The sequence below is a fragment of the Pristiophorus japonicus genome, chromosome 11 (assembly GCF_044704955.1).
Source record: "Pristiophorus japonicus isolate sPriJap1 chromosome 11, sPriJap1.hap1, whole genome shotgun sequence".
NCBI lineage: Eukaryota > Metazoa > Chordata > Chondrichthyes > Pristiophoridae > Pristiophorus > Pristiophorus japonicus.
Window position 1 is genome coordinate 207,908,920 of NC_091987.1, and position 24,815 is coordinate 207,933,734.

Genomic DNA, 24,815 nt, shown 5'->3' on the forward strand with positions numbered 1-24,815 from the left:
GGGTGAAAGGTGCTATGTAAAATGCAAGTTCTTTCCTTCTTCTGTAATAGAAATCTGCAGTGAAATTGAGTGAATCTGTCATTATATGAATCTGGATGATTGAAATTTTTCACCCAATTTAACAGTTCACATTCATTCCTCCTTCTCCAAACAGACTGCACATGTAGTCATTATTGCTCTGCATCTTACACTACAGGTGCCAGTTAATGCAGTTATATTTGAGTTTGGTTTTAGTTATTAAGGTTGGAGTACATAAAACTGCAAAATGCTCTAAAGCTGAAGGCAAATGTACTTTTTTTTTGTGCTTTTCATAGTTAATAACAGAATCTAAGCAAATCAAAGTAGAAATCAAGACCGAACCACTGAACGAGCAGGTACTCATGTACATGACGGAGTTGGGCTTGGAAAGAGAACGCACACTACAGGTACTGTGCTAATCTTACGATCTTCGTTTATATGCTGTAGATTTACTGTCCTGTATAGTGTAAGTGTGAAATTATTTCTGTTTTTTTAAATATGAACTCTATTTTTGGTTAATGCTTGGTGTGTGTTTTTTACTTCCATATGCATCAGCAATGGTTTTCTGATTGCAAGGCCAACAGCAACCCGTTTGCAAAGAATGGGATGCCGTTGGTGTCATGATCAGAAAACCCAGGCTATTGAATGTTATGTATAATAAGAAATTGATCTGGTTCTGGTGAATTGTATTGCTTTCTAATCCAGTTTCTGTACAGATCAGTTTTAACTGTGGATTTAATTTTATTTCTAGTCATTGAAGACAGATGCCTATGATCACTTTAGTGCAATTTACAGCCTGCTGTGTGACAAGCTAAAACGGCACAAGACATTGCGCATCTCTGCACCTCCTAGTGTGCCTCGCTCTATGCCCTTTCAGTCACCTGCAAATGTCCAGGTAAGGTGCCAGCGATTTCCATAGATTTGCGGGCTAATATTGTGATATACTTTTGCTAAATATTTCCTCTAGAAAATACTATTTGAACATTATCGGAGCAATCATCATGAAGTACGGATCATTTTAACCTTTTAAGTATTGAATTCTGTTAATGGCTTCCAAAATAATTGCTCTTTTGTCAGTTCTTTTAAGCTATAAACACGCTGCGAATTTCAACCGTGTGATTTCAGTTCCTCAGACACCCAAGTTTTTTTTGGAAAATTAGTCTATTGGAAAAATTGTGTGCATTCTGCCACAATGCACAAATGCTTTGGGGTTTGAAAAACATTTTTATTTTTGCAGTTGTGGCAAATGCTCCAGAAAATGATAGGGAGCATTCACCGCAATTGTCGCGTGGCACATCTAGATTTCTATACGGCCACAGGATTAGTTATTCCAGCTCATGGCTCTGGGTCAAGTGGAGAAAAGAAGACAGTTTGACAAGATTACTTTGGCACTTATGGTGATCTAGCCACTGACCAGACTTGAAATATAGGAGGTTCCAATGGCCTAATGAGGACTGGCAGCAAAAGAAAAATGGAGAGATTGGCACTGGTATATCGCAGGTTTTTATTTGAATATCACTCCCCCACTTTTCTAACCCATGACAAGGCTAGTTATAGAAACTTGTCTTTGCCTAGCTTCAATAAAAGTGCTGCAACTGTTATTCCATTGAATCCCAAACAGTTCATCATGGAATATATTCTTTTAATGTAAATTCTGATAAGTGAGGGAAAAGGTATTGAAGAAATGTTCACATGGATTACTTATGAGAGCTGTTTCAGATATTACATAGAAACATAGAAAATAGGTGCAGGAGTAGGCCATTCGGCCCTTCGAGTCTGCACCACCATTCAATAAGATCATGGCTGATCATTCACCTCAATAACCCTTTCCTGCTTTCTCTCCATGCCCCTTGATCCCTTTCCATATCTAACTCCCTCTTGAATATATCCAATGAACTGGCATCAACAACTTTCTGTGGTAGGGAATTCTACAGGTTAACAACTCTCTGAGTGAAGAAGTTTCTCCTCATCTCAGTCCTAAATGGCTTGCCCCTTATCCTTAGACTGTGTCCCCTGGTTCTGGACTTCCCCAACATCGGGAACATTCTTCCTGCATCTAACCTGTCCAGTCCCGTCAGAATTTTATATGTTTCTATGAGATCCCCTTTCTTCCTTCTAAACTCCAGTGTATAAAGGCCCAGTCGATCCAGTCTCTCCTCATATGTCAGTCCTGCTATCCCGGGAATCAGTCTGGTGAACCTTCGCTGCACTCCCTCAATAGCAAGAACATCCTTCCTCAGATTAGGAGACCAAAACTGAACACAATGTTCCAGGTGAGGCCTCACTAAGGCCCTGTACAATTGCAGTAAGACCTCCCTGCTCCTATACTCAAATCCTCTAGCTATGAAGGCACTAGTTATTTATAAAAGCAGTTGTAGATTTATATCATCATCAGCAACTTACATTTATATAGCACATTTAACAGTAGTAAAGCATCGCAAAGCACGATATCAATAAAAAAAAATCACACTTTAATCCTTTGAGTAATTTCCCTAACTTCTACTGGAAAGCAATGAAGCTCACTCCTGGATTTGAATCTGGATGTATGCTTCCTTGTATTGGTGAGCATTTGTGACTTTCAAAGCATACTAATGGTTACTTTTGCACATGAATATTGGTACCTAACCCAATCAACTGTTGCTAATTAATTTTGCTGTCTTAACTTTTGCTTTGCTTTACTTCCTATATTTTCATGCATTAATTCCCTGTATACCATTATGTAGACGAGAGGATGGCTAGGCAATTTTATTCCAGTCTTGTATTGATACTGCTCTTGAAAAGGACATCAAATGGTTTGTTACAATGGCAGAGGAGGCTTTGGATTTTTCCTCCTCCTCTGTGGAAAACAATCTCATGTGCTGGGTATTTCCTTATGAAGACACAGCTGAGCTCAGAAATTTGATGCCTGGGCAGGACAGAATCCTGGCTATAAAAGTGATGAGGCCGTGGCAATAAACTGCAGTGGTCTTGTCTTCCATCTGAGGTGTGAAATAATTGAACTCTGGGGGGGGGTGATTTTAACCCTACACGCTCAGCAGAAACCTGGCGGATGGGCAGTTAAAATCACCCTGGCTCTTACCTGTCCAAAAACAGCCATGATTGCAACATCTGCAATATTAACCTGATCTCCTGAGCAGGAAGCAAGGACATGTACCCGGAGCCAACAGCGTCCTTTTTATATATGCATGTTGTGGCCCGATGACATCATTGAGATCCGACTGTAATTTTAATTCGGGCATGAGCTGGAAATCCACCTGGAGTTAAAATCGGGGCCACATCTGACATGTTAAAGTGCACAATGTAAGCTTAAAATCATAAGAAAATGAGGTACAGTATCTGAATGGATAGCAGTGGCATTGCAGAGAACGCATGAAATTACGCTACACAACAAATTATGCACCAACCACTCTAATTACGTGTCCTACTGTTCCATGGCACAGCCTATTAGCACAACAATACTCTGTTCCTGCTTCATTTTTTAGACAAAAAAACATTGTACAACAAACCAGGCATACATCAAAGCTTGTACACAGTGTCAGCAAAGAGAACAGTAAACAATTATATTAAAGAGAGGGAGATACAGCTCTCAACAGTGGCATTTGAGATGCTTTTTAACTGTTTGGTTGAATAGATACTTGGTTGTGCAGTTTAGTTTTGTGTCGTTAAATGAATAAGTGCACTTTCATACATCAGATCGTACAGGTTTTCCTGTAGTTTCATACCTCAGTAATCAAGTATGGCTGTTGCTTATTGCCAGTGATCATTTCCCTTTTGTAGTGAGTGACCCTGACACGACACCAATTAATCTTTTCTCTGCTGTGAAAAATATCTTTTTACAAAATCGCAGATGGTCATAGCCTGAGCTACCATTATTCTTTGTTACTAAAACATAAACACATTCGGGACCAAAAAAGCCCATTGAATCCATTGAAGCTCATCCATTCAGTACCTTAACTCTTCCATCAGAGCATTAAGCTATATTTTGAGCAACCACAGTGGTTTTGCCTCCATTGCTCTGTCTAGCAATCTCTTCAAAATGTTCATCACTTTTTGAGTAAAGAAGTTCTTCTTGATTCATTTTGAATTTAAGCTAAATTTAAATTTCCATTTAGTTCCATTTATACCCTCTTGCCCTCCTTTCCTGCCTTACTTTGAAATAATATTTCTCTCGTGTGCAATTCAATATATTATTCATTTCAAAGAGATCCCCCTTCAATTACTCTCTCTCTAGCTCGAAATCCTTTCATCTTTCCTTATATTCTATCCTCCTTGCATCTGTTACCCTTTTGTAATACATGTATAGATTGTTTGTGGTGTGGTACCAAAACTAAAGCACTCTAATTGTAGCCTTACCAGTGCATTGTAAAGTTTTGGTATAACTTTGGCAGACTTGCATTCTATTGCACTGGTTATGTGTTCAAACATTTTAATAGTTTTTAAGATTGCTGAGTGAGGTAAGTGGACTTTGTTTGAATATAATTAGCAATTCCTGCTATACAAGTACTCCTCTAGCCAATTCCTTAGAGCAGATTCATTATTTTACCTAATATTGATGCTGTAGATCTCTAGATTAGATTTATAGCCCTTTTAAATGTAGCTACTGTATGACGTTTACTTACTTCCAGTCTCGTGGAATCCTCACCAGTGTCCAGCGATTTCTCCATAATAGCCAGTATTCCACAGTTTCTCACCGAGTCTCCTTCTGCATCGCAATTTATATACTACCTGGTCCAGGGGATCTATTAGTCTTAATTGTCCCTAGCTTATGCCTTAGATAGGGTGAATTCAACATTTTCTGGAATATTTGAATAGTGAGTTAGAATTACGCTCTCGTGAATACTTCTAGGAAATATTAATTAAATATTTCAGCTATTTTGTCCTTACTACCACTTTTACCTTTGAGTTCTGGAAGAACATTTTAGCATTCCCAACTTCAGGGATTCTCGTCTATAGGTTCCTCTTTGCATCTCTAATATCTCTTTCAGTCTATTCTAGGAAATACTCTACCAAATATTCCTCCCATCATTCTCTCCCTCCTTTTCCTGAGAGGTTTCATACAATTGTTTCTTTTTAAAGTATCATTTTAATTGATCTTGGGTAAATGTTTATCCTGAATATTCAACATTTAAAGTTGTAAAAGTGTTCCACTATTGTTCAACTGAGATATATTTCAGTGATACTTCCCAGATACTGTTGTTTATTCCTATTTCCTTTGAAATGTCCACTTTTGTCTTTACTGGTGCTGATACCAGAACATCTTCAATGTCATCACATTGTGGACATTAGTCACTAGAAGTTCCACTACTACTTATTATGGATTGTGCACTGATCACATACAAGAACCAGGTGAAGAAACACGTTTCCCTTAATGGGATCCTTGAAGCATTGGATCAATGAGCAAACTTTTACCACATTCACCTTGGGTCAGTGGTAGCACACTTATCTCTGAGACAGAAGGTTGTGGGTTCTAGGACAACAGCACGTACTCTGTCTGAAACTTCAGTACAGTTCTAAAGAGTGCTGCAATGTTGCCGATGCTGTCTTTCAGATGAAACGGTAAACTGTGACTGTCCATTTATTCAGCTGGAATTTTGAAAAATCCCATGACACTTTTTTGAAGAGAAGGGAATTCTCAGTGACCTAGCCAACATTCATCCCACAACCAATGCCAGCAAAACAAATTAATTAGTCATTCATCTCATTTCTATTTGTGGGACCTTACTATGCATAAATTGGCTGTATTGTTTACCTACATAACAGTGACTACACTTTCAAAGCAATTCACAGGCTATGTAGGGCTTTTGGACATTCTGAGGATGTGAAAGATGCAATATATAAATGCAGTTTTCCCCCACTAGTTTTGATTCTGTTATCTCATTTCCATTAAGGAATTCTCAGTTTATATTGGGTTGAAAATGTCTATTAAAACAGAAAATAGAAGACATAAGAGCACGTGTAGGCCAGACGATCCCTTGAGCCTGCTCCTCCATTCAATACCATCATGGCTGATCTTCTACCTCAATTTCACTTTCCTGCCTGATCTCTATATCCCTTGATTCCCTTACTGTCCAAAAACAGTATTAATGTCTGCATCATATTTTATCCAGTACCTATTTATTAAGTTCGGCCAGAGTCTTTCATTTTCTGTCATTTGCCGGAATATCAGGTCACAATCCTTAATTTCCAACCTTCTGTCGTGGCTTTTCTGTCCACTGCTGCATTGCTCACCTCCGCATATTGAATTCACTCCCATGTTTTTGAAACTCCTATAGAATCATAATTTCTTTGGGGTATATGCCACTAACTTGAGCATTTTATTCTGATTGGTTCTAGCATTCAGACTGAGGTACTTAATTATACTTTCCTTTTTTTAAATATTGTCCTTCAGTTATTGAGTATTTGAAGAATGAGATCTCATTGAAAGGTGTAACATTTTTAAGGGACTTGACAGGGTGAATGATGATGGGAGGATGTTTCCCCTGGCTGGGGTGTCTAGAACTAGGGGGTCACTGTCTCAGAATAAGGGGATAGCCATTTAGGACTGAGATGAGAAATTTCTTCACTGAGGGTTGTGAACCTTTGGAATTCTGTACCCCCAGAGGGCTGTGGATGTTCAGTCGTTGAGTATTGATTCAAGTCAGCGATCGATAGAATTTTGGGTACTAAGGGAACTGAGGGATATGGGGATAGTACGGGAAGGTGGGGTGAGGTAGAAGATCAGCCATTGAATGACGGAGCAGACTGGAAGAGCTGGATGTCCTACTCCTTATGTTCTTATATTCTGTTTGTTTCCTTGGCTTGTAATTATTTTCTCCTTTGTTATTCTTACCCTTTCTCCAAGGTCTGAATATCTACATTTAAAGTCTTCCCTCCCCTCTCCCTTTACCTATAATTGTTTCCTAAACTGGCCAGGGACTGCACACCATGTTTTTTTCAGCCTTGACCAATTGTTATGTATGTGCTGGTATATTTTGAACAGTGATTGTACCATGAAAACAAAAATCCCTTGTTGACACCGCTATCTGCATGGAAATCTATAGACTATTAAACAATTCTGACTTTTGTGTTGAGAATGAAATTTTGGAGGAACTGATCACTTCTTCTTTTCTGACTTTCCTATGATCTTTAACACCAGGCTGAGCAAACAGGTAACACACTGAGTCTAAATGTGCCACAAGTGCAGCTCATCAACCCAGAGAACCAGATAGTGCAGGTCAGTTATGAGACCCTTATAGTGACATTGGATGTTTCTGGTAAATGCACGATATGTTTAAATGTGATTTATTCGAATCTTTTCTGTTGAGGTCATCGAACAATTCTGGCCTCTTAAGGCTACAGTGCCCATACTTAGATATACTTAGAGCATAAGCTTTTACCTTGATGAAATATTCACTTTTCTTTCTTTCATGTATTAAAAAGGAGAAAAAAAGTCAAGAATCTTTACTGTTGATAATAAACAGGTTTTCTGGAATATATTTGAGAAGTTCTTGTACGATTGCATTATCTTTCTGAAGAGTCTTTATATCCCTTGAGAAAAAAATTGGGATTGAGTTAATCGAGTCTCTTTTATTAAGGGTCATAGATACCAAAACTTTTGATCTTGGCATCACTTCTGTATGTTAGCAAAAAACAGAAATAAAAATAAACATAACGCAAGAACATTTGTGAAGTTGAAAGGCCTTTCGGCTCATCAGGCCCACTCTTTTCTCAGATCATGCAGGACAACCTCAGTCTCCCTGAACCCACCCAGACCCCTCCGTTCTCTTCCTAACCCCCTGTGACTCCAATAGATTCAATATCTCTGTAGCCCTCGATCTCCTCCTTTTCTGATGACTAAATGTTTTGATAATATAATGGACTTACTTTATAATGAAATGGTATTAAAAATGTGCAAAGGATGTCCTCTAACACCATATTTATTGTAAAGGCAAGACCTACGCAAGGAGCTAGTTACTTTGTGGGTTAGAAAACTGAGCAGAGATTTTTGCCTGACAGTTAAAATGCAATAACGCACTGCTCATCATCTGAGGTGATCTTTATTTATACTCTAAGTACAAATAAAAAGCTGATACAACATATTATAAATGGCTTTTCTATTAACTGAACACTTAATTACATATAATTGTGGGTTGGGCTTTTTGATTTTTGTTTTGAAAGCCTTAATTACTGACAATTAAATGATAATCTACTGCACTGTTACCAGTACCGATATTTATCCCAAAATCTCATCTGTAAAATAAAACTATAGCCAGCAGTGCATTTTTATTGAGACTAGATAATAGATCTCAAATTGGAAATAAGACATAAAACTGTCTTTTTGATATAATATGCAAGCCCAATATATTCATGTATATAATAAATGAGATGAGTAATTTGGTGTCATGCTAATCCATTCGGAATTTGGAATTTTCACTGACGCCAGAATTCTCTGTATAAGATTGAAGTACTCGGGCAGCAATTGGTGCTGTGCGTGGTAAGTCTAGAGATGTCACTGGATGTTATGCTGTGCCAATCACTTTCCCTAATAAGGAATGGAAATGAAAACAAACAATATGTTAAGATCAAGATCATTTGTTCCACCCCCATGAAGATATCGAAATGTATAATGTGCAAAAAAAATTTAAGTAATCCATCAATGGGCTAGCCACAATATTATTCATAAGCATAACAATTTGAATAAATCGCAGATCCTTCTTATGTATGCTTTATTGTGCCTCCAGTAAACTACAAATACAAACTGACATTAAACCATAAAACATTGCTTCAGCACTATTGTTATTTTGATAGAAAAATGCTGCCTGCGATATTATTATCTTCGAATCTATTTGCAAAATATACACAATTTGTAGATTTTTGTAAGTTATTTAGTTGGTTTTTTGTTAAAGTCTTTCCAGGCTAGGCTGCTGTCACCATGGTGTTTTCCAGGCTAGTCACTGGGGCATGACATTTTGTCAGTTAATCTTCACTCCCAGGGCCTTGTTCTCTTTATCCTGCTGATTACTGGTTTAATTGTATCATTTTTATCAAGAACATACTTTCAACCGAGCTTACAAAGCATTATTTTTATAATCTCTTGATTATAAAACTTATAGATCCTGGGATTCTTTGCTAAGATTAAGATTTTTTTTCCTAGGTCAGATCTAATCACGATGGATGAGGTTAATAGTGACAGATTGTGATACTGCTACTTCTGTTAGTCACTTGTGATGTTGGTCTTCCTTCTCAGACTGACGGTAACATGAATCTAGATAGTGACGAAGGTGAAGAGCCGTCCCCAGAGGCACTGGCGCGATACCTATCCATGAGGAGACATACTGTTGGCGTTGCTGACCCCAGGTTGGTATTAGCAATGTAGTAACGTTGCCGACTTAACCAATATAAATGCCATTGGCTACATGCATGCTTATATTTAATGTACATAGAATCATAGAATAGTACCACACAGAAAGAGGCCATTTAGCCCCCATTGAGTCTGTGTCGGCTCTTTCGAAGAGCAGTCCTGTTCGTCCCACTCCCCCGCTCTTTCCCCATACCCCTGCAAATGTTTTCCTCCAAGTATTTATCTAATTCCCCTTTGAAGGCTACTATTGAATCTGTATCCACCACCCTATCAGGCAGTGCATTTTAAGTCATAGCCACGCAGAAAAGTTTGCCCTCATGTCGCCTGTTTTTTGTTTATATATCAGGGAAATCAGCACCTTGTAACTGTGCTGGATGGCTCTATGTTTTTTTTTAAATGTGAAGAGGTAGATTTATGATCTAGATTTTCCACCAGAAATATTAGATTGTAAACAAATTTAGACAATGTATACATTCAGTCACTATAAAATATTTATCCCAGAATCAAAATAGGTTCAATGCATCGGGGAGAGGGAAAGTTGATATGATTCTCTGTGTATTTTTATTTTAATCAGATGTACAGGTAGTACATATCAGTAAAGATTAGGATGCTTTATACAAAAAGCACTGGTCTTGAACTGACTTTGAGATTGTAATGATATTATAGTAGATGTATTTTCAGGAATACATTTGTAAGTTCCATATAAGTGTGCTCAGAAAATTGCATTGAAGCTTCGACTGGGGGAGGCGAGAGAAGGAGTGTGTGTAGATTGGGAAATGCACAGCACTGGAGTTGGGGAAGAGGGAGTTGTGCACCAATGAAGCTGTATAGAAGTGCATTGGGATGCAGCATTAGTTACACTGGGATGTGGGATGAGAGTTTGGACAGAGGAGAAGTTACGCGGGAGAGATATTTTGTACAGAGAATCTCAATGGAAAAATGATGCATCACATTGGATAGACTGCAATTATAATGTTCACTCCAGTGATTAGGTCTCGAACATTGCACTGCTGGAAAACCCAACAGCAGAGTTTTGTGCCCCATCTTGAGGTGATACACTTTGCCTTTTATGCGGTGTCAGTGGAGACAACGGCACACTGTCAAATAATGCCCACTCTCCAAGCTCCTGCCCACTATTCCCAAACTGAAGACTGCGTTAGCAAGAGGGTCCGTTAAAGAAAAACAGCCAAGGAAAGCAACGCGAGCCGAATTCAGTTCATGCTCCTGACCAGGCTTTGTAGACTAATAATATTTGGACTTTATTGACCCTATTTTGATTCTGCGATAAATATTTTATAATGACTGAATATATACATTGTCTAAATTTGTCTACAGTCTAATATTTCTGGTGGAAAATCTAGATCAGAAATCTACCTCAGTTATATAAATATATCGTTCTGGAAATAAGAGAACATCATAATCAAATTCTGTTTGCTTTTAAATCCATTATATGCATTTCATTTTCAGAAAATTTAAGGGTACTTTAATAGTGAAATATTTTAGATGTATTTTGATTTAATTTTTCTTTTGAATGTTATATTTTCTACTTCTAAAAGTGAAATGTAAAACAGATCTAAAGATTACTAATAATATGTAAGTGTGGGGAGCCAATCAATGTTCACGATTTGAAAAAATAGGCTCGAATGGAGCATGAACGCTGGCATGGACTAGTTGGGCTGAATGGCCTGTTTCTGTGCTGTATAATCCTATGAAATCTGCTGGTTTAAAAGATTGGGTAACAACTCCACTAAAGGCTTAATGGATAAATGCATGACTTGGTGTGGCACTGAGGCATACATGCCAGGAATTCTCCAGTTTCAATATCAGATCTCGGTCCTCGCAAGAATGGTGCTGGAGGTTTTATAGCTGACCTCGGCGATCCTGAGCTGCAGAGAAATTGTGTAAGTTTCCTGTCTATAACTGCCACCAAGTGACTTGCTTGAATTTGCGCACGAGTAGGTGTCAAGTCAGAACAGGATCAAGCACAGCTATGGTGCTTGCCATGGTTAAATAGCCTGCTGACACTCACGCTTCAGACTTGCACATCAGGAACAAAAGAACATAAGAACATAAGAATTAGGAACAGGAGTAGGCCATCTAGCCCCTCGAGCCTGCTCCGCCATTCAACAAGATCATGGCTGATCTGGCCGTGGACTCAGCTCCACTTACCCGCCCGCTCCCCGGAACCTTTAATTCCCTTATTGGTTAAAAATCTATCTATCTGTGACTTGAATACATTCAATGAGCTAGCCTCAACTGCTTCTGTGGGCAGAGAATTCCACAGATTCACAACCCTCTGGGAGAAGAAATTTCTTCTCAACTCGGTTTTAAATTGGCTCCCCCGTATTTTGAAGCTGTGCCCCCTAGTTCTAGTCTCCCCGACCAGTGGAAACAACCTCTCTGTCTCGATCTTGTCTATCCCTTTCATTATTTTAAATGTTTCTATAAGATCACCCCTCATCCTTCTGAACTCCAACGAGTAAAGACCCAGTCTACTCAATCTATCATCATAAGGTAACCCCCTCATCTCCCGAATCAGCCTAGTGAATCGTCTCTGTACCCCCTCCAAAGCTAGTATATCCTTCCTTAAGTAAGGTGACCAAAACTGCACGCAGTACTCCAGGTGCGGCCTCACCAATACCCTATACAGTTGCAGAAGGACCTCCCTGCTTTTGTATTCCATCCCTCTAGCAATGAAGGCCAACATTCCATTCTCCTTCCTGATTACCTGCTGCACCTGAAAACCAACTTTTTGGGATTCATGCACAAGGACCCCCAGGTCCCTCTGCACCGCAGCATGTTGTAATTTCTCCCCATTCAAATAATATTCCCTTTTACTGTTTTTTTTCCCAAGATGGATGACCTCACACTTTCCGACATTGTATTCCATCTGCCATACCTTAGCCCATTCGCTTAACCTATCTAAATCACTTTGCAGCCTCTCTGTGTCCTCTACACAACCCGCTTTCCCACTAATCTTTGTGTCATCTGCAAATTTTGTTACACTACACACTCTGTCCCCTCTTCCAGGTCATCTATGTATATTGTAAGCACCGATCCCTGTGGCACACCACTAACCACCGATTTCCAACCCGAAAAGGACCCATTTATCCCGACTCTCTGCTTTCTGGTAGCCAGCCAATTCTCTATCCATGCTAATACATTTCCACTGACTCCGTGTACCTTCATCTTCTGCAATAACCTTTTGTGTGGCACCTTATCGAATGCCTTTTGAAAATCTAAATACACCACATCCATCGGTACACCTCTATCCACCATGCCCACCAATATCAGGGCAAGCTGCCAGAGGGTTGCTTGGTGCATAGAACAATACAAAAGCCTGATTTGCTGGCTTTAGGGGTTAAATGTGGGAGGAAATGTAGTAATGAAATTAAATTGTTGAATGTTTTATGATGTAGAACTGAAGTTACAGAAGATCTGCAGAAATGCCACCTGCCTGGTTTTCCACGTGCCATGCCTCAGGCTCCTTTCCTGCAGGTTGTTCCAAACGTTAATCTGATGCAGAACATGCTTCCCATGCAGAATCTACAGCCAGCCACACAGCTGGAGTACAAGGTATGGATGTTTCTGCTTCAAAAAGGATGAATAAATAATGAACTTGCGATTTAACTCAGCTACCCTGCTCTCCCTAAGCAGAATGTCAGTCAATCCCAACTTTCCAGTACTTCTTGCATTCCTGCATTTGGAAGCTGAATCCAGTCGTTGTCGCTATTGATCTCAGAAATTGTGTGAGATTTTCGTTCCACATTCACCAAATTACCATGGAAATTTAAATTGGATCAGTGCAAGGCTGCAGTGCCATTGAGTTTCTGCTGGCGCTGCTCCTGATCAGATCCATAAATCAACAGTGCCTCCACCAGGAACCCAGAAGTAATGCAGGTATCTGCAAAGTGTTCAAATAAAAATTGTAAAATGTGATACGTAACAGATCATTTACATTTTTAAATCATTTTTAAGACGACAGTGGTTGCATTAGCAACTTGTGTGTAAGTATATTATCGTCATCATCAGAGGCAGTCCCTCGAATCGAGGATGACTTGCTTCCACGTCAAAAAGTTCACAGGTGTTTCAATAATGGACCTAAAATTTCAGGTCCGAACTAAATCTTGAAGGGTGGAAGATGCCTTTGCTTAGATTTTTTTAACATGTGGTGACCGTTGCACACCAGCCACCACACGGGCTTGATCCAGTAGCAAGGATTAACCAAGACGACTGGAGACTGGTGCCCAGCAGTCTGAAGCCCCCCGGCCTGCAAGCACCATCGGAGCAGGCAGGGAGTGGAAGGAGCAGCGTGGCGGCCTAGCCCAGCAGTCTGAGTGGCCCCCGGCTTGCGAGTACCATCGGGTATATGTATATGTAAACTAGACACACATAGTAAACACTATTTAATAAATCTATAGGATCCTAAAGAGCATTCATTTATTGTACTCTGTGAGGAGCCTTGCCTGCCAGAAGCCTATATTGGGAAATCCAGCTTGTGCAGTCCATGCTTTTTCATCTATTAAAATGAATGGACAGGATCTTGTGGATTGACTGTGTGCAATGTTCTGCTTTGTTCTCTCAGCATGTGAAACTTTTCTCCATAAATGTGCAGTTGTAAAACTTGCCCTTCTATATCATTCGAACTTTCTGTATCTCCAATACCCAGTTGGATAAATGATTCATTTTAACCATTTTCAGTCTAAACAGGACACATATTTGGGTGAAACAAATTCTAAGCAGAATTCTTTCAGGCTTGTCTGAGGAGACCTTTCCTAATAGAATATAATAACTATACTTGTTAGTGAAGTAATTCTAGTGAAGAAAAAGAAACCTGAAAAATGCACTGAAGTATCAACCTCGATTATGAGTTCAAAGCATGAGGTTCAACACCACCATTTCATTCTTAATGTTGAAAATACTCAATGGTGCCAGTCTAAGAAGTAAAATATTATAATGCAAAAACAGTACTCTGCCCAGAGTTTGAATTTTTCTCTGTCAACAAATTTGATACACTAATTTTACTAAACTGTCTATTGTTTTTGAAAATGCCGAAGTCTGTGAAGCACTAAATTGCTACATCATTAATCAGTAATTTGCTCTGCATTGGACATCGTGTCCAGGTTCCCTGTGGCCCTGAATGTATGTCGCATTTACTTTCAGCTCAGATGAGTCTTGCAGTGATGAGCACCACTCTTAATTTGACGAGAGTAAGTTAAATTATTTTTAAATGGCAAGATTACTTCAATGCTTTCCAAATCAGACTCTACAAGTTGTAACCCCAGGGCTGCCTACAACTCACTGCTGTCTTCAGTCAAGTGAGTTTCATCAATTCTCAGATGAGCTGCTGGTGGGAGTGCTGCACAGAAGCAGAAGTATTTATCTCTGGAGAAGGTTACTGCTGTTTGTCCAGTTTATCTGCTCCTGTACCTTCAGTCACCTAGTTGAGGATAAACCTACTAGGAGGTGCTGCCCTCTCAACTGGAGAGGAATGTCTGGTGTTAAAAGTCCACAAAAAGAAAATTAGGAAAACATCTTAAAATAGCACAAAACATGATAAACAAACTTCATGAGATACTTCGGCCCAGATTTCCAAAACCTGGTTAGCTGTTAAATGGCTTCCCACCGGTGAAAGAATACGGCCGATTGTTACAGGTTAAAAGATAAGTTGCAAATGACTAAACTATACAGTTCATTTCTAATTTAGCAGAATTAGAATTGTACACATAGTTTAAAAAAACAACATGGTTATTCTGCTTACGTTTCTTTAAAAATAACAGTATAACTATACTTCATAGTTCTAAACTAAACAATGGAAACAGCTAAGGAACACAAAAAAAGTATTGGATTTGAAATAAAAGCTAGTTACCTTCACGCATTTGATTTTTATTATACTTCCAATTTATTTTGTACAGATGCTACATTGATTGTTTTACCAGTTAAATAGCTGTAGCATGAAGTAGTGAGGAATGAATTAAGTAGTGAAGAATATACAAATGCATTGAATCTTTAACACTTTTAAGGGTGTTCAAGTTTTTCAGTTCCCATACCATGACATTGAATGCAGGTTTCTCAATATAAAGCTAGTCGAATATCAGGAATACTCTAAACAATAAAAATAAACACAATACATTTATGCAAATTTTTAAATGTAAACACTTCCATTCACTGTCTTCTGCTTTAACCCTATTCTCTCCTCCCTTCCACTTGACATTGATTTATATACTTTTCCCCTTTTTTTCCCGACCAATTCATTTAAATAATGCTGTCGTGGAAATGCCTGATGTTCAGAGGTCGCAAGGCAACAGCTTTAAAAAAAAGACAATACTCTGTAGTATAAGAAATCCTGCTGTTTTCGCTTACTCCAGAGAGAGCGCTGTAACCCTTCACAACCTGTTAGAACAAACAGCTAAAGTTTCCTTTGACTAACCATGAGCAGTGCCGTGGGTGATCACGTGTGCGTGTACTGTATGTATCGTATATATTTAATATTTAATTTGTTACCTTTTTACCCTTGGTTCCCTTTGTCTCATACAGCTTTTTCTTCTTCCCTTCCTTTCTATAAAGTCAGAATCAGTCCTGGATGGTGGTTGTCACACTGTTTGCATGCTATCAATTAAAAATACATTTTCAAATGGAAGTTGGCTTTTGGAAAAGTGTATTCATAGAATACTACAGCACAGAAGGAGACCATTCGGCCTAGCGAGTCTTTCAAAGAGCAATCCAGTTAGTCCCACTCCCCGCTCTTTCCCCATATCAATGCAATTTTTTTTCCTCCAAATATTTACCCAATTCCCTTTGAAAGCAACTATTGAATCTGTATCCACCACCCTATCAGGCAGTGTATTTCAAATCCGAACCACTCATTGCATAAAACGTTTTTCCTCATGTCGTCTCTAGTTCTTTTGCTAATCACCTTAAATCTGTGCTCTCTCGTTATTGACCCTCCAGTCATTGGAAACAGTTTCTCTTTACTTACCCTATCCACATCCTTCATGATTTTAAACACCTCTATCGAATCTCCTCTTAGCCTTCTCTGCTCCAAGGAGAACAAGCCCAGCTTCTCCAGTCTATCCACATAACTCTATTTCCTCATCACTGGAACCATTCTAGTAAATCACTTCAATACCTTCTAGAAAGCCTTCACATCCTTCCAAAAGTGCTATGGGAAACATGGTACTGTTTACAGGCTGTACCTGATATTACTAGGCAGGAAGTTATTACCATTCAAGGAATAGAATTTTAATATATGTTTATAGATTGCATTTTCCTAAATCTCTCTCTTGAATTCCTTAGGAACAATCCTTGCTTCAACCTCCAACTCTACAGTTGTTAAATGGTATGGGCCCTCTCGGTCGCCGTGCTTCTGATGGGGGAGCCAACATCCAGTTGCATGCCCAGCAGTTACTAAAACGTCCAAGAGGCCCTTCGCCACTGGTCACCATGAATCCAGTAAGTAGTAGCACAAGATGGAACCATGCAGAGAACCAACAACAACTGGGCAGAAATAAAGTAACCAGCATTTTCCTTGCATCTGAAATTTTCTGAATACGCAATTAGGAATGTGGTAGAATTTAAAATATTTCAATTATTTTCTCAGTCTGGTTGGTGGTGACATTGAGCTGGGCAGTGGTATGTGTGAGTGACATGTCCTGAACTGTTTCATCCCTGTGCAGGAACACCCAACCTTTCCTGTGTGTTTTCACTCTGATGACCGGAACTTGCCTCGTTAGAAACCATAAGTGACCACAAACTTTCTATTACTACCACGTAGCACAACATTTAGGATCACCAGTGTACTCCTATGTATTGATCTTAAAAGGAACATTAAACAGGGGGTACTTCAGTCTAAACTGCTTGCCCCGTTTAGTTGCAGGGCACGAAAGATTTTTCCAATCAAGAAAAATATTAGTTTTCCTTCCCCGGGCATACTATTGTATACTGGACAGTGCTATATTGACTCCTAAACTTAGAAAAGCCACTTCTTGACATTTATGATCCTGTCATTGTTTGATCCTACTATTATTGTAATATTGTGAGACAAGATCTTTCCAAATCCATGTGCATCTTAGAACTGTTAGCGATGCAATAATTCAGCACTGGTAGACCCCACAGCACACACACACACACTAAAAGAGTGCAGATTGGTATTTCTTGTTGAGTGCAAACCAGCATATCTTTATGCAACTCTTGTTTCATTTTCCTTGTAGCTCCTCCATAAACTACTACACATCATTTTAATTCTACAGAGTGTGTCATGCTCACTTCTTTTTCTCACAGCACGCTGTGCCAGTCGTAACACCAGTAGATGAGGAGAGCTCAGACGGAGAGCCAGACCAGGAAGCTGTACAGAGGTATGTAACTAGAAGTGACATTTTTGTTGACCCCTTTCAATCTCCAAGCTTTCCGTGGAAGGAGGCATTCCTTTAGCATTCCCAGTATCTACTTCCACATTCGTAATATCACCCGCCTCTGCCACTAGCTTTGCCTCAGTCCATCAACATCATCATCATCATCATCATCATAGGCAGTCCCTCGGAATCGAGGAAGACTTGCTTCCACTCTAAAAATGAATTCTTAAGTGGCTGAGCAGTCCAATACGAGAACCACAGTCCCTGTCACAGATGGGACAGATAGTCGTTGAGGGAGAGGGTGGGTGGGACTGGTTTGCTGCAAGCTCTTTCCACTGTCTGCGTTTGATTTCTGCATGCTCTCGGTGGTAGCATTTCTCCAGCGAATTGAGGTGTCTACTGTACATGGTCCATCTCTCTGAGCCATACAGGAGGGCGGGTATTACTACAGCTCTGCAGACCATGAGCTTGGTGGTGGATTTGAGGGCCTGGTCTTCAAACATTCTTTTCCTCAGGCGGCCGAAGGCTGTGCTGGCGCACTGGAGGCAGTGTTGAATCTCGTCGTCAATGCCTGCTCTTGTTGGCAAGAGGCCGTCTTTGTCATCTCCCAGACTCAGTTTCCAATGTTCTCCTGGCTGGCCTTTACCTTCTGTAAACTTCAGCTCATCCAAACCTTTCCTAACGGTACCCAGCCTACACTAAATCTCTCTCACCCATCACTCCTCATCTTGCTAACCTAGTAAGATTCTCATCCATGTGTTTAAATCCCTTCATAGCCTCGCCCCTCGCTGTTCCCGACTTTTGTGAATTTCTCCCTCACTTCGCCTACCATTGGCAGCCATGCCTTCAAACGCTTAGACCTCATGCTCTGGAACTCCCTCCCTTTACACCCCTCTGCCTCTTCACCTCCTTCTTTTCCTTTGACCCTCCTTAAAAACCCACCTTTTTGAACAAGCTTTTGGTCACGCTCTCAGTATCACCATCTTTGGCTTGGTGTTGGTATTTTTTTTTCTGATTATACCTGTGAAGCACCTTGGGATCTTCCTCTGTTATAGATGCTATATAAATGCAAGTTGTTGTTATTGATGTTTCAGAAATAACTGGATGGAGGAATTGGGAATACTGGGGACTGTCTACATTTAAAGGCTTGGAAGAACCCAAATAAAATCATAAAATAGTACAGCACAGAAGAACGCCATTCGGCCCATCAAGTATGCACTGGCTCTTTTGAAGAGCAATCCATTTAGTCCCACTTCCCTCACTATTTCCCCATATCCCCAGCAATTTTTTTCTCTTTCAGTATTTATCCAATCCCCATTGACTCTATGCACCGCCCTATCGAACAGTGCATTCCAAATCCTAACCACTTGTCGCGTAAAATGTTTTTCCTCATATCGCCTTTGGTTCTTTTGCCCATCACCTTAAATCTGTGCCCTCTCATTATCGACCCTACAGCCATTGGAAACAGTTTCTTTTTATTTACTCTGTCCAGACCCATTATGATTTCAAACACCTCTATCAAATCTCCTCTTGACCTTCTCTGCTCCAAGGAGAACAACACCAGTTTCTCTAGTCTATCCACGTAACTGTAATCCCTCATTTCCGGAACCATTCTAGTAAACCCTTGTTCAAAAAAAAAATTAACATGTCAGAACACAAAATCAGTGAAATAGGTTAGTCAGAGGGAATCACAAGCGAGAAATATCTATATTTAAATCTGTACATAACTAAACATCTTGCATTTAACATGTGTGACACGTAATGTGTCCATAACATAATAATCATCTGTCACAAATTAATTATTCGCTCCAATAATCACTGCTCGGGTAAGCTTTATGATTTGCTCAAATTTCTGATAGTCACTATGTGGATAGGAGAAGTTGCCAGTACCAATCAAATCAGCGACCCACACATATCAATCGCCTTGGTTAAATATTTCTTTAGGTTCCCAATCTGGAACCAGTAATCAGCACAAAAGAAGCCAATTAAATCACCTTTGTGTTATATAATAATACATTGCGTGCTATAACACTCCTGTTGTTATTAAACAGCATCTTTTGTACCTTATTACCATGAGCAATGCCATGGGAAATCTGCTAGTGCATATGATTTGTAGTTTAGTGCTTGAAAGATCTTTATTGAAAATTTTAATCTATGATACAGGTGAGTAAGATTAGCTTACACGGGGGATGGGGAAGGCTGTGGACTGTATCATGTTTGGCAGCATTTGAGCTCTGTTTTACAATATAAGGGTCCAGTGATCGAGAAAAGCTTTCTATTTTGAGAATCTATTTTCCTTTGTGTTGGCCAACACAAATTTAACCTTTGCTTGCTCCAGGAACACAGGGTGCAGTCACGTCACTGTTGGGAGCAAGACAACTCGAGCAGGATCAAAAATTATTTGATAAGATCGCGTGTCACTACCTTTATTTTATATATAAATCAAGCGAATCCATGATCAGTGCTCACAAAAACTGAAGCTGGCACAATATAACAAGGGTAAAATACCATCTGGCCTGATCATTGACTATCACTAGCCTGGGACTGCTTGGTGCTGTCACAGGTTGCAAAGAGACAATCTATTTGTACCTTTATTGGGTACGGTAGCACACTGGTGATGTTACTGGATCAGTAATCCAGCGGCCTGGACTAATGATCTGGCGACGCAAGTTGAAATCCGGCCACGGCAGCTGGGGAATTTAAATTCAGGTAATTAAATAAATCTGTAATAAAAAGCTAGTATCAGTAACAGGGAAATTACCGGATTGTCATAAAATCACATCTGGTTCACTAATGCTCTTTAGGGAAGGAAATCTGCCGCCCTTACCCGGTCTGACCTATATGTGACTCCAGACCCACAGCAATGTGGTTGATTCTTAACTGTCCTCTGAAAGGGCCTAGCGAGACACTCAGTTGTACCAAACAGCTACAAAGAAGTATAACAGCACTGTGAGAGTACCTTCATCACATGGACTGCAGGGGCTCAAGAAGGCAGCTCACCACCACCTTCTCTAGGGCAATAAATGCTGGCCTTGCCAGCGACGTCCACATCCCGTGACTGAATTAGAAAAAAGGCGCAAAGCCTTATCTTAAAAGAATAATATCGCATTTAGAAAAAAATAAATCGAATCTAGTCACTGAAAATTTTAAAACTAAACTTAATCATAACTTTCTAACTATTAGACAGTAGTATTATAGTATCTATCTTACATAGATACATTTCAACTTAAATATACACTTGTGTTGCAGGTATCTGGCTAACCGGTCTAAACGCCACACCCTCACAATGACCAATCCTACAGCTGAGGTTCCCCTAGATTTGCAGAGGCAGCTGGGGCAGCAGCAGGCAATCCGTTCGCGGGCCTGGGTTCCTCACCCTGAGCAGCACAGCCGGTGAGTGACATTTGCACAGAAATCTGTGCCTAAAACCTCAGATGTTGGGAGTGGGACTACTGCAGGTGTGCAAATTCCGGGTTTCCAGAGTGACCAACTTAGATTATTTTCAAGACTTTTATTAACTCCTGGGCCCCATTAGATATAGAAAGGAGTTATTCTGTGCTGTTGTCCACAACGCCTGTCTGTTTTTCAGAGCTGACTTTACATCTCAGTAACTCAAATGGCATATCGAGGTGGCAAAGAAGGTAGATGTCACATGGTGCAGCTGTGGCAACAATCCAAGTTTCCTATTCTAGCTGAATTTCCTGGCAAGGTAGTGGGAGTAATTTAGCAATCCCAGGTTGCTCTCAGCTACCTCTTAACAACCCGTTACAGAGCAGCAGAGGACTGGGAACAGGATACCAGCCCACCCTTTGTGGCAGAAAATGGTTTGAAACCGGGGATATATAGGAGAACACAAATAATTAGAGTAAATAAGATTTCACCACTTAAATAATTTACATACTGCACACCATAGGGCCGAAATTCAGGGCCTCAAGAGAGACCCGTTACTGTACCTTTTGCGGCAGCCATTTGGCGGAATCCCGTAGCCGCCACTTTGGGGTCAACTGGCCAATCCGACCCAAATTCAAGTCGGGGATTTTTCGGCCTGGACCTGATACCACTCGATTCTGATGACCGTCGCAAGCGCATCATCATCAGAATGCGCTTTCCTTCACATTAAAAATAGACCCACCGAAATTCCGTTTGAAAAATCGATCCCCCGATAGCTTTCTGTGTCGGTGCACCTTTTCGGCACTGAGTGCGGCCCGGCAGCGCGACGACCCTTCCCGATCAACTGGCAAAATAGTATCTCCGGGTTCAGCTGGGCCGCCAACGGACAGCTTGGCAACCCATCTTGGGTGCCAGGTCGTTGGCCCAGCCAAAACCCTCCCTGGTGGCCCAGTGGCCGAAGAGCTAAAATGACAGAATCTCTCCCCTTTAACGGAGGAGAGAGAGCGCGGTGGTGCACACACGCTGTGACATCACCACTATTCCACCGCTGATTGACAGCGGCAGAGTCCCGGCCTGACCCATATTCAGCCTCTCAGCCTACCTTTGAGTCTATGACCTGCCCAAACTATGACAGGTTTCCTGTGGGACTTTGAAAACATTTCAAAGTCCTGAAAATTGCTCTTCCGACTGCATCATGGATCCCTGTGGTAAGTGCAGAAAAATAATCATGGGCGCGCCAGCTTGCTCGCGCTACTAAATTTCGGTCCCCATATGTGTGCACTTAATTCCTATTATTTCTTGCCCACTGGAAACATAAAGGGGGAGGTCAGAAGAAATGAATGTGGAGAAATTGGCCTCCTTTGCGCCTCCCGTTAGCGCCTCCGGGGCGATAACGGGGTGCTACTGGCTCTGCGAGAATACTGATGCCCGCAAACCTGCCCTGGAGCTTTGCGGCGGCGGTCCTGATCTAACGCCATGATCTCCTGCGCCCCAGCGATCGTGACATCATCCAGTGCGCGGCGCCCCGGTACCGCCCCGGATACGAACTTCAGTTCCGCCCTCTGCAACAGCGCTGGGCTTCAACACCGGCAGCTGCAGGAGGCATTGTAAGGTAAGCCGGCTGCTTGGGGATTGTCGGTGAGGTAAGTGCAACATTTTTCTGGCGTTCTCTTTGTATTTTTTTTTTAAACCTTTTCTTCGACCGCGATTGATCAGCTAATATACTCTGTTGGAGTGCTACGGGCTGATCATCGTGGATCGCGGCTGCCGTCGGCGAGGAGGGAAATCGATTTAGTGGGGAGCCTGCAGCAATGGCCCTTCCCTTTAAGAGAGGGGAGGAGCCTTCGATCCCGGTAGCGCTGCAGTGGACATTGTGCAGCGCTATAACGATACCGCCCCTTTAGTCGACTTTAGCGCTCCGAGGGAAGTGGTAGCGCTTGCTTTAGCACTTCACTTCTTTCCTGGAGCGCTAAACTAGAAGTTCACGTCGGCTTCACTTGTGTAGCGCCCGGCGATACTTTTGCCCTCCCGCAAATCGGGCGCTACGCAATTTCTCGCCCTAAGGGTTGTAAAAAATATGAAATGTATAAATACAAATGGCTATTGAAGTCAATTCAATCAAAACATTTAAGAAAATGAAATAAACACTTGAAGAAAATATTCAAAGGTATGGGAAAAGAATACAGAAACTGGATTAGATTAGACAACTTCACGATTGGCCTCTTTCTGTGCTGAAATTCTGATGAAATCCATTAACAACTTAGCAAATAAAGTATAAAATTCATAAATAATCACCTGTCTTAAATCACATAAATTTTTTGTGTACTTTACAATAATTTCTCGTGGTGGGGGCTGGGGGAGTGGGGGGAGACAGACAGACTTGCTTTTATATAGCGCCTTTCACGACCATCGGACGTCTCAAAGCGCTTTACAGCCAATGACGTACCTTTGGAGTGTAGTCACTGTTATAATGTAGGAAACGCGGCAACCAATTTGCGCACAGCAAGCTCCCACAAAGAGCAATGTGATAATGACCAGATAATCTGTTTTAGTAATGTTGATTGAGGGATAAATATTGGCCAGTCCACCGGGAACTTAGAAATAGTGCCATGGGATCTTTTATGTCCACCTGAGAGAGCAGATGGGATCTCGGTTTAAGGTCTCATCCGAAGAGAGAGAGAGGAATTATTTCCAAAACTAAAAGCGGTAATAAATTATGTTCGAACATGTAACTCACCACTTGTTGCTAATGAGTATAAAACCTAAGATCAATCGTTGATAAAAATCTGAGATGGGGAAGTTTTATTTTTGCTTCTTTGTTTTAGTAACCGTTCTTTGGCTGTATATAACAGTACCAGTGGATCTCCTTTGGCTTTGCCCATGGAAAGTCAGGGCAATTGAATTAGCCTCAGAGGGCATTACCGATGCTGTAGGTATAGGTATGCAGACCCGCAACTTATGAAGCATACATAACATAAGAATTAGGAGCAGGAGTAAAACATACGGTCCCTCGAGCCTGCTCCGCCATTCACTAACATTATGGCTGACCTTCGACCTCAACTCCACTTTCCCGCCTGATCCCCATATCCCTTTATTTGAGTGGTAGATGTGTTTAGCCGCTGGTCTAATTGTCATAGAAAGGGTGACTAATCAAGAAGTGCGTGACATACATATTAAATTAATTATTACTGGTCGATCTCCAATGACATTGCAAACACGGGGAGTCAAGACCAAGTGCAATATTGTGGTCAAGCAGGGTTAGGGGGGATAATTGGACCCAGGCAGGGGCGAGGGGAAAGGGACAGGGGTAGGAAAGAGAGGAGATAGTGAGGGAGAGGAGAATGTAGGGGAGGGATTGGGGCTAGGTGGACAGGGAAAGCAGAGGGAGGGAAGAGAAGGGGGAAGTAGGGATGGAATTGATCAGGAGCTGCAAAGGCAGGAAAACTGCCTCAGTGGGAGGCTTACAGATTTCCTCAAGAAGGAAGGGGGGTTGGTCCTCTTCCACAAGGCACGAATTATCATCGCAGAGGTTTGAGCTCCGTTTTACTCCCACAGGACCGTGAATTTCTTGTTGCGGGTGAATTCACTCGCATTCTTTTACTCTCATTGTGGGGTGAATGGGGCGGAGGAAGAGGGGTTTCAAGACCGGTTTTCCTGGTCAGTAGAGGGGTGGGAAGGGGAGAAATGGGACCGGTTGTTTTGTTCTGTGGGGGCCT

At 41.0% G+C, this 24,815-nt stretch overlaps 1 protein-coding gene across 4 annotated transcripts in view; it reads left to right on the plus strand.

Moving 5' to 3' along the window:
* sik3 (SIK family kinase 3) overlaps window positions 1-24,815 on the plus strand; it is a 391,943-nt gene that overhangs the window by 323,423 nt on the left and 43,705 nt on the right. For 2 of the 4 annotated variants that reach the window (XM_070894468.1, XM_070894471.1), the window contains exons 8-15: window positions 315-425; window positions 770-913; window positions 7,154-7,231; window positions 9,245-9,354; window positions 12,778-12,934; window positions 16,655-16,810; window positions 17,639-17,712; window positions 20,959-21,102. In XM_070894468.1, the coding sequence (XP_070750569.1) occupies window positions 315-425; window positions 770-913; window positions 7,154-7,231; window positions 9,245-9,354; window positions 12,778-12,934; window positions 16,655-16,810; window positions 17,639-17,712; window positions 20,959-21,102 (974 nt within the window). The remainder of the gene's footprint in view (window positions 1-314; window positions 426-769; window positions 914-7,153; window positions 7,232-9,244; window positions 9,355-12,777; window positions 12,935-16,654; window positions 16,811-17,638; window positions 17,713-20,958; window positions 21,103-24,815) is intronic. The other 2 variants (XM_070894470.1, XM_070894469.1) reach the window with 2 other exon arrangements.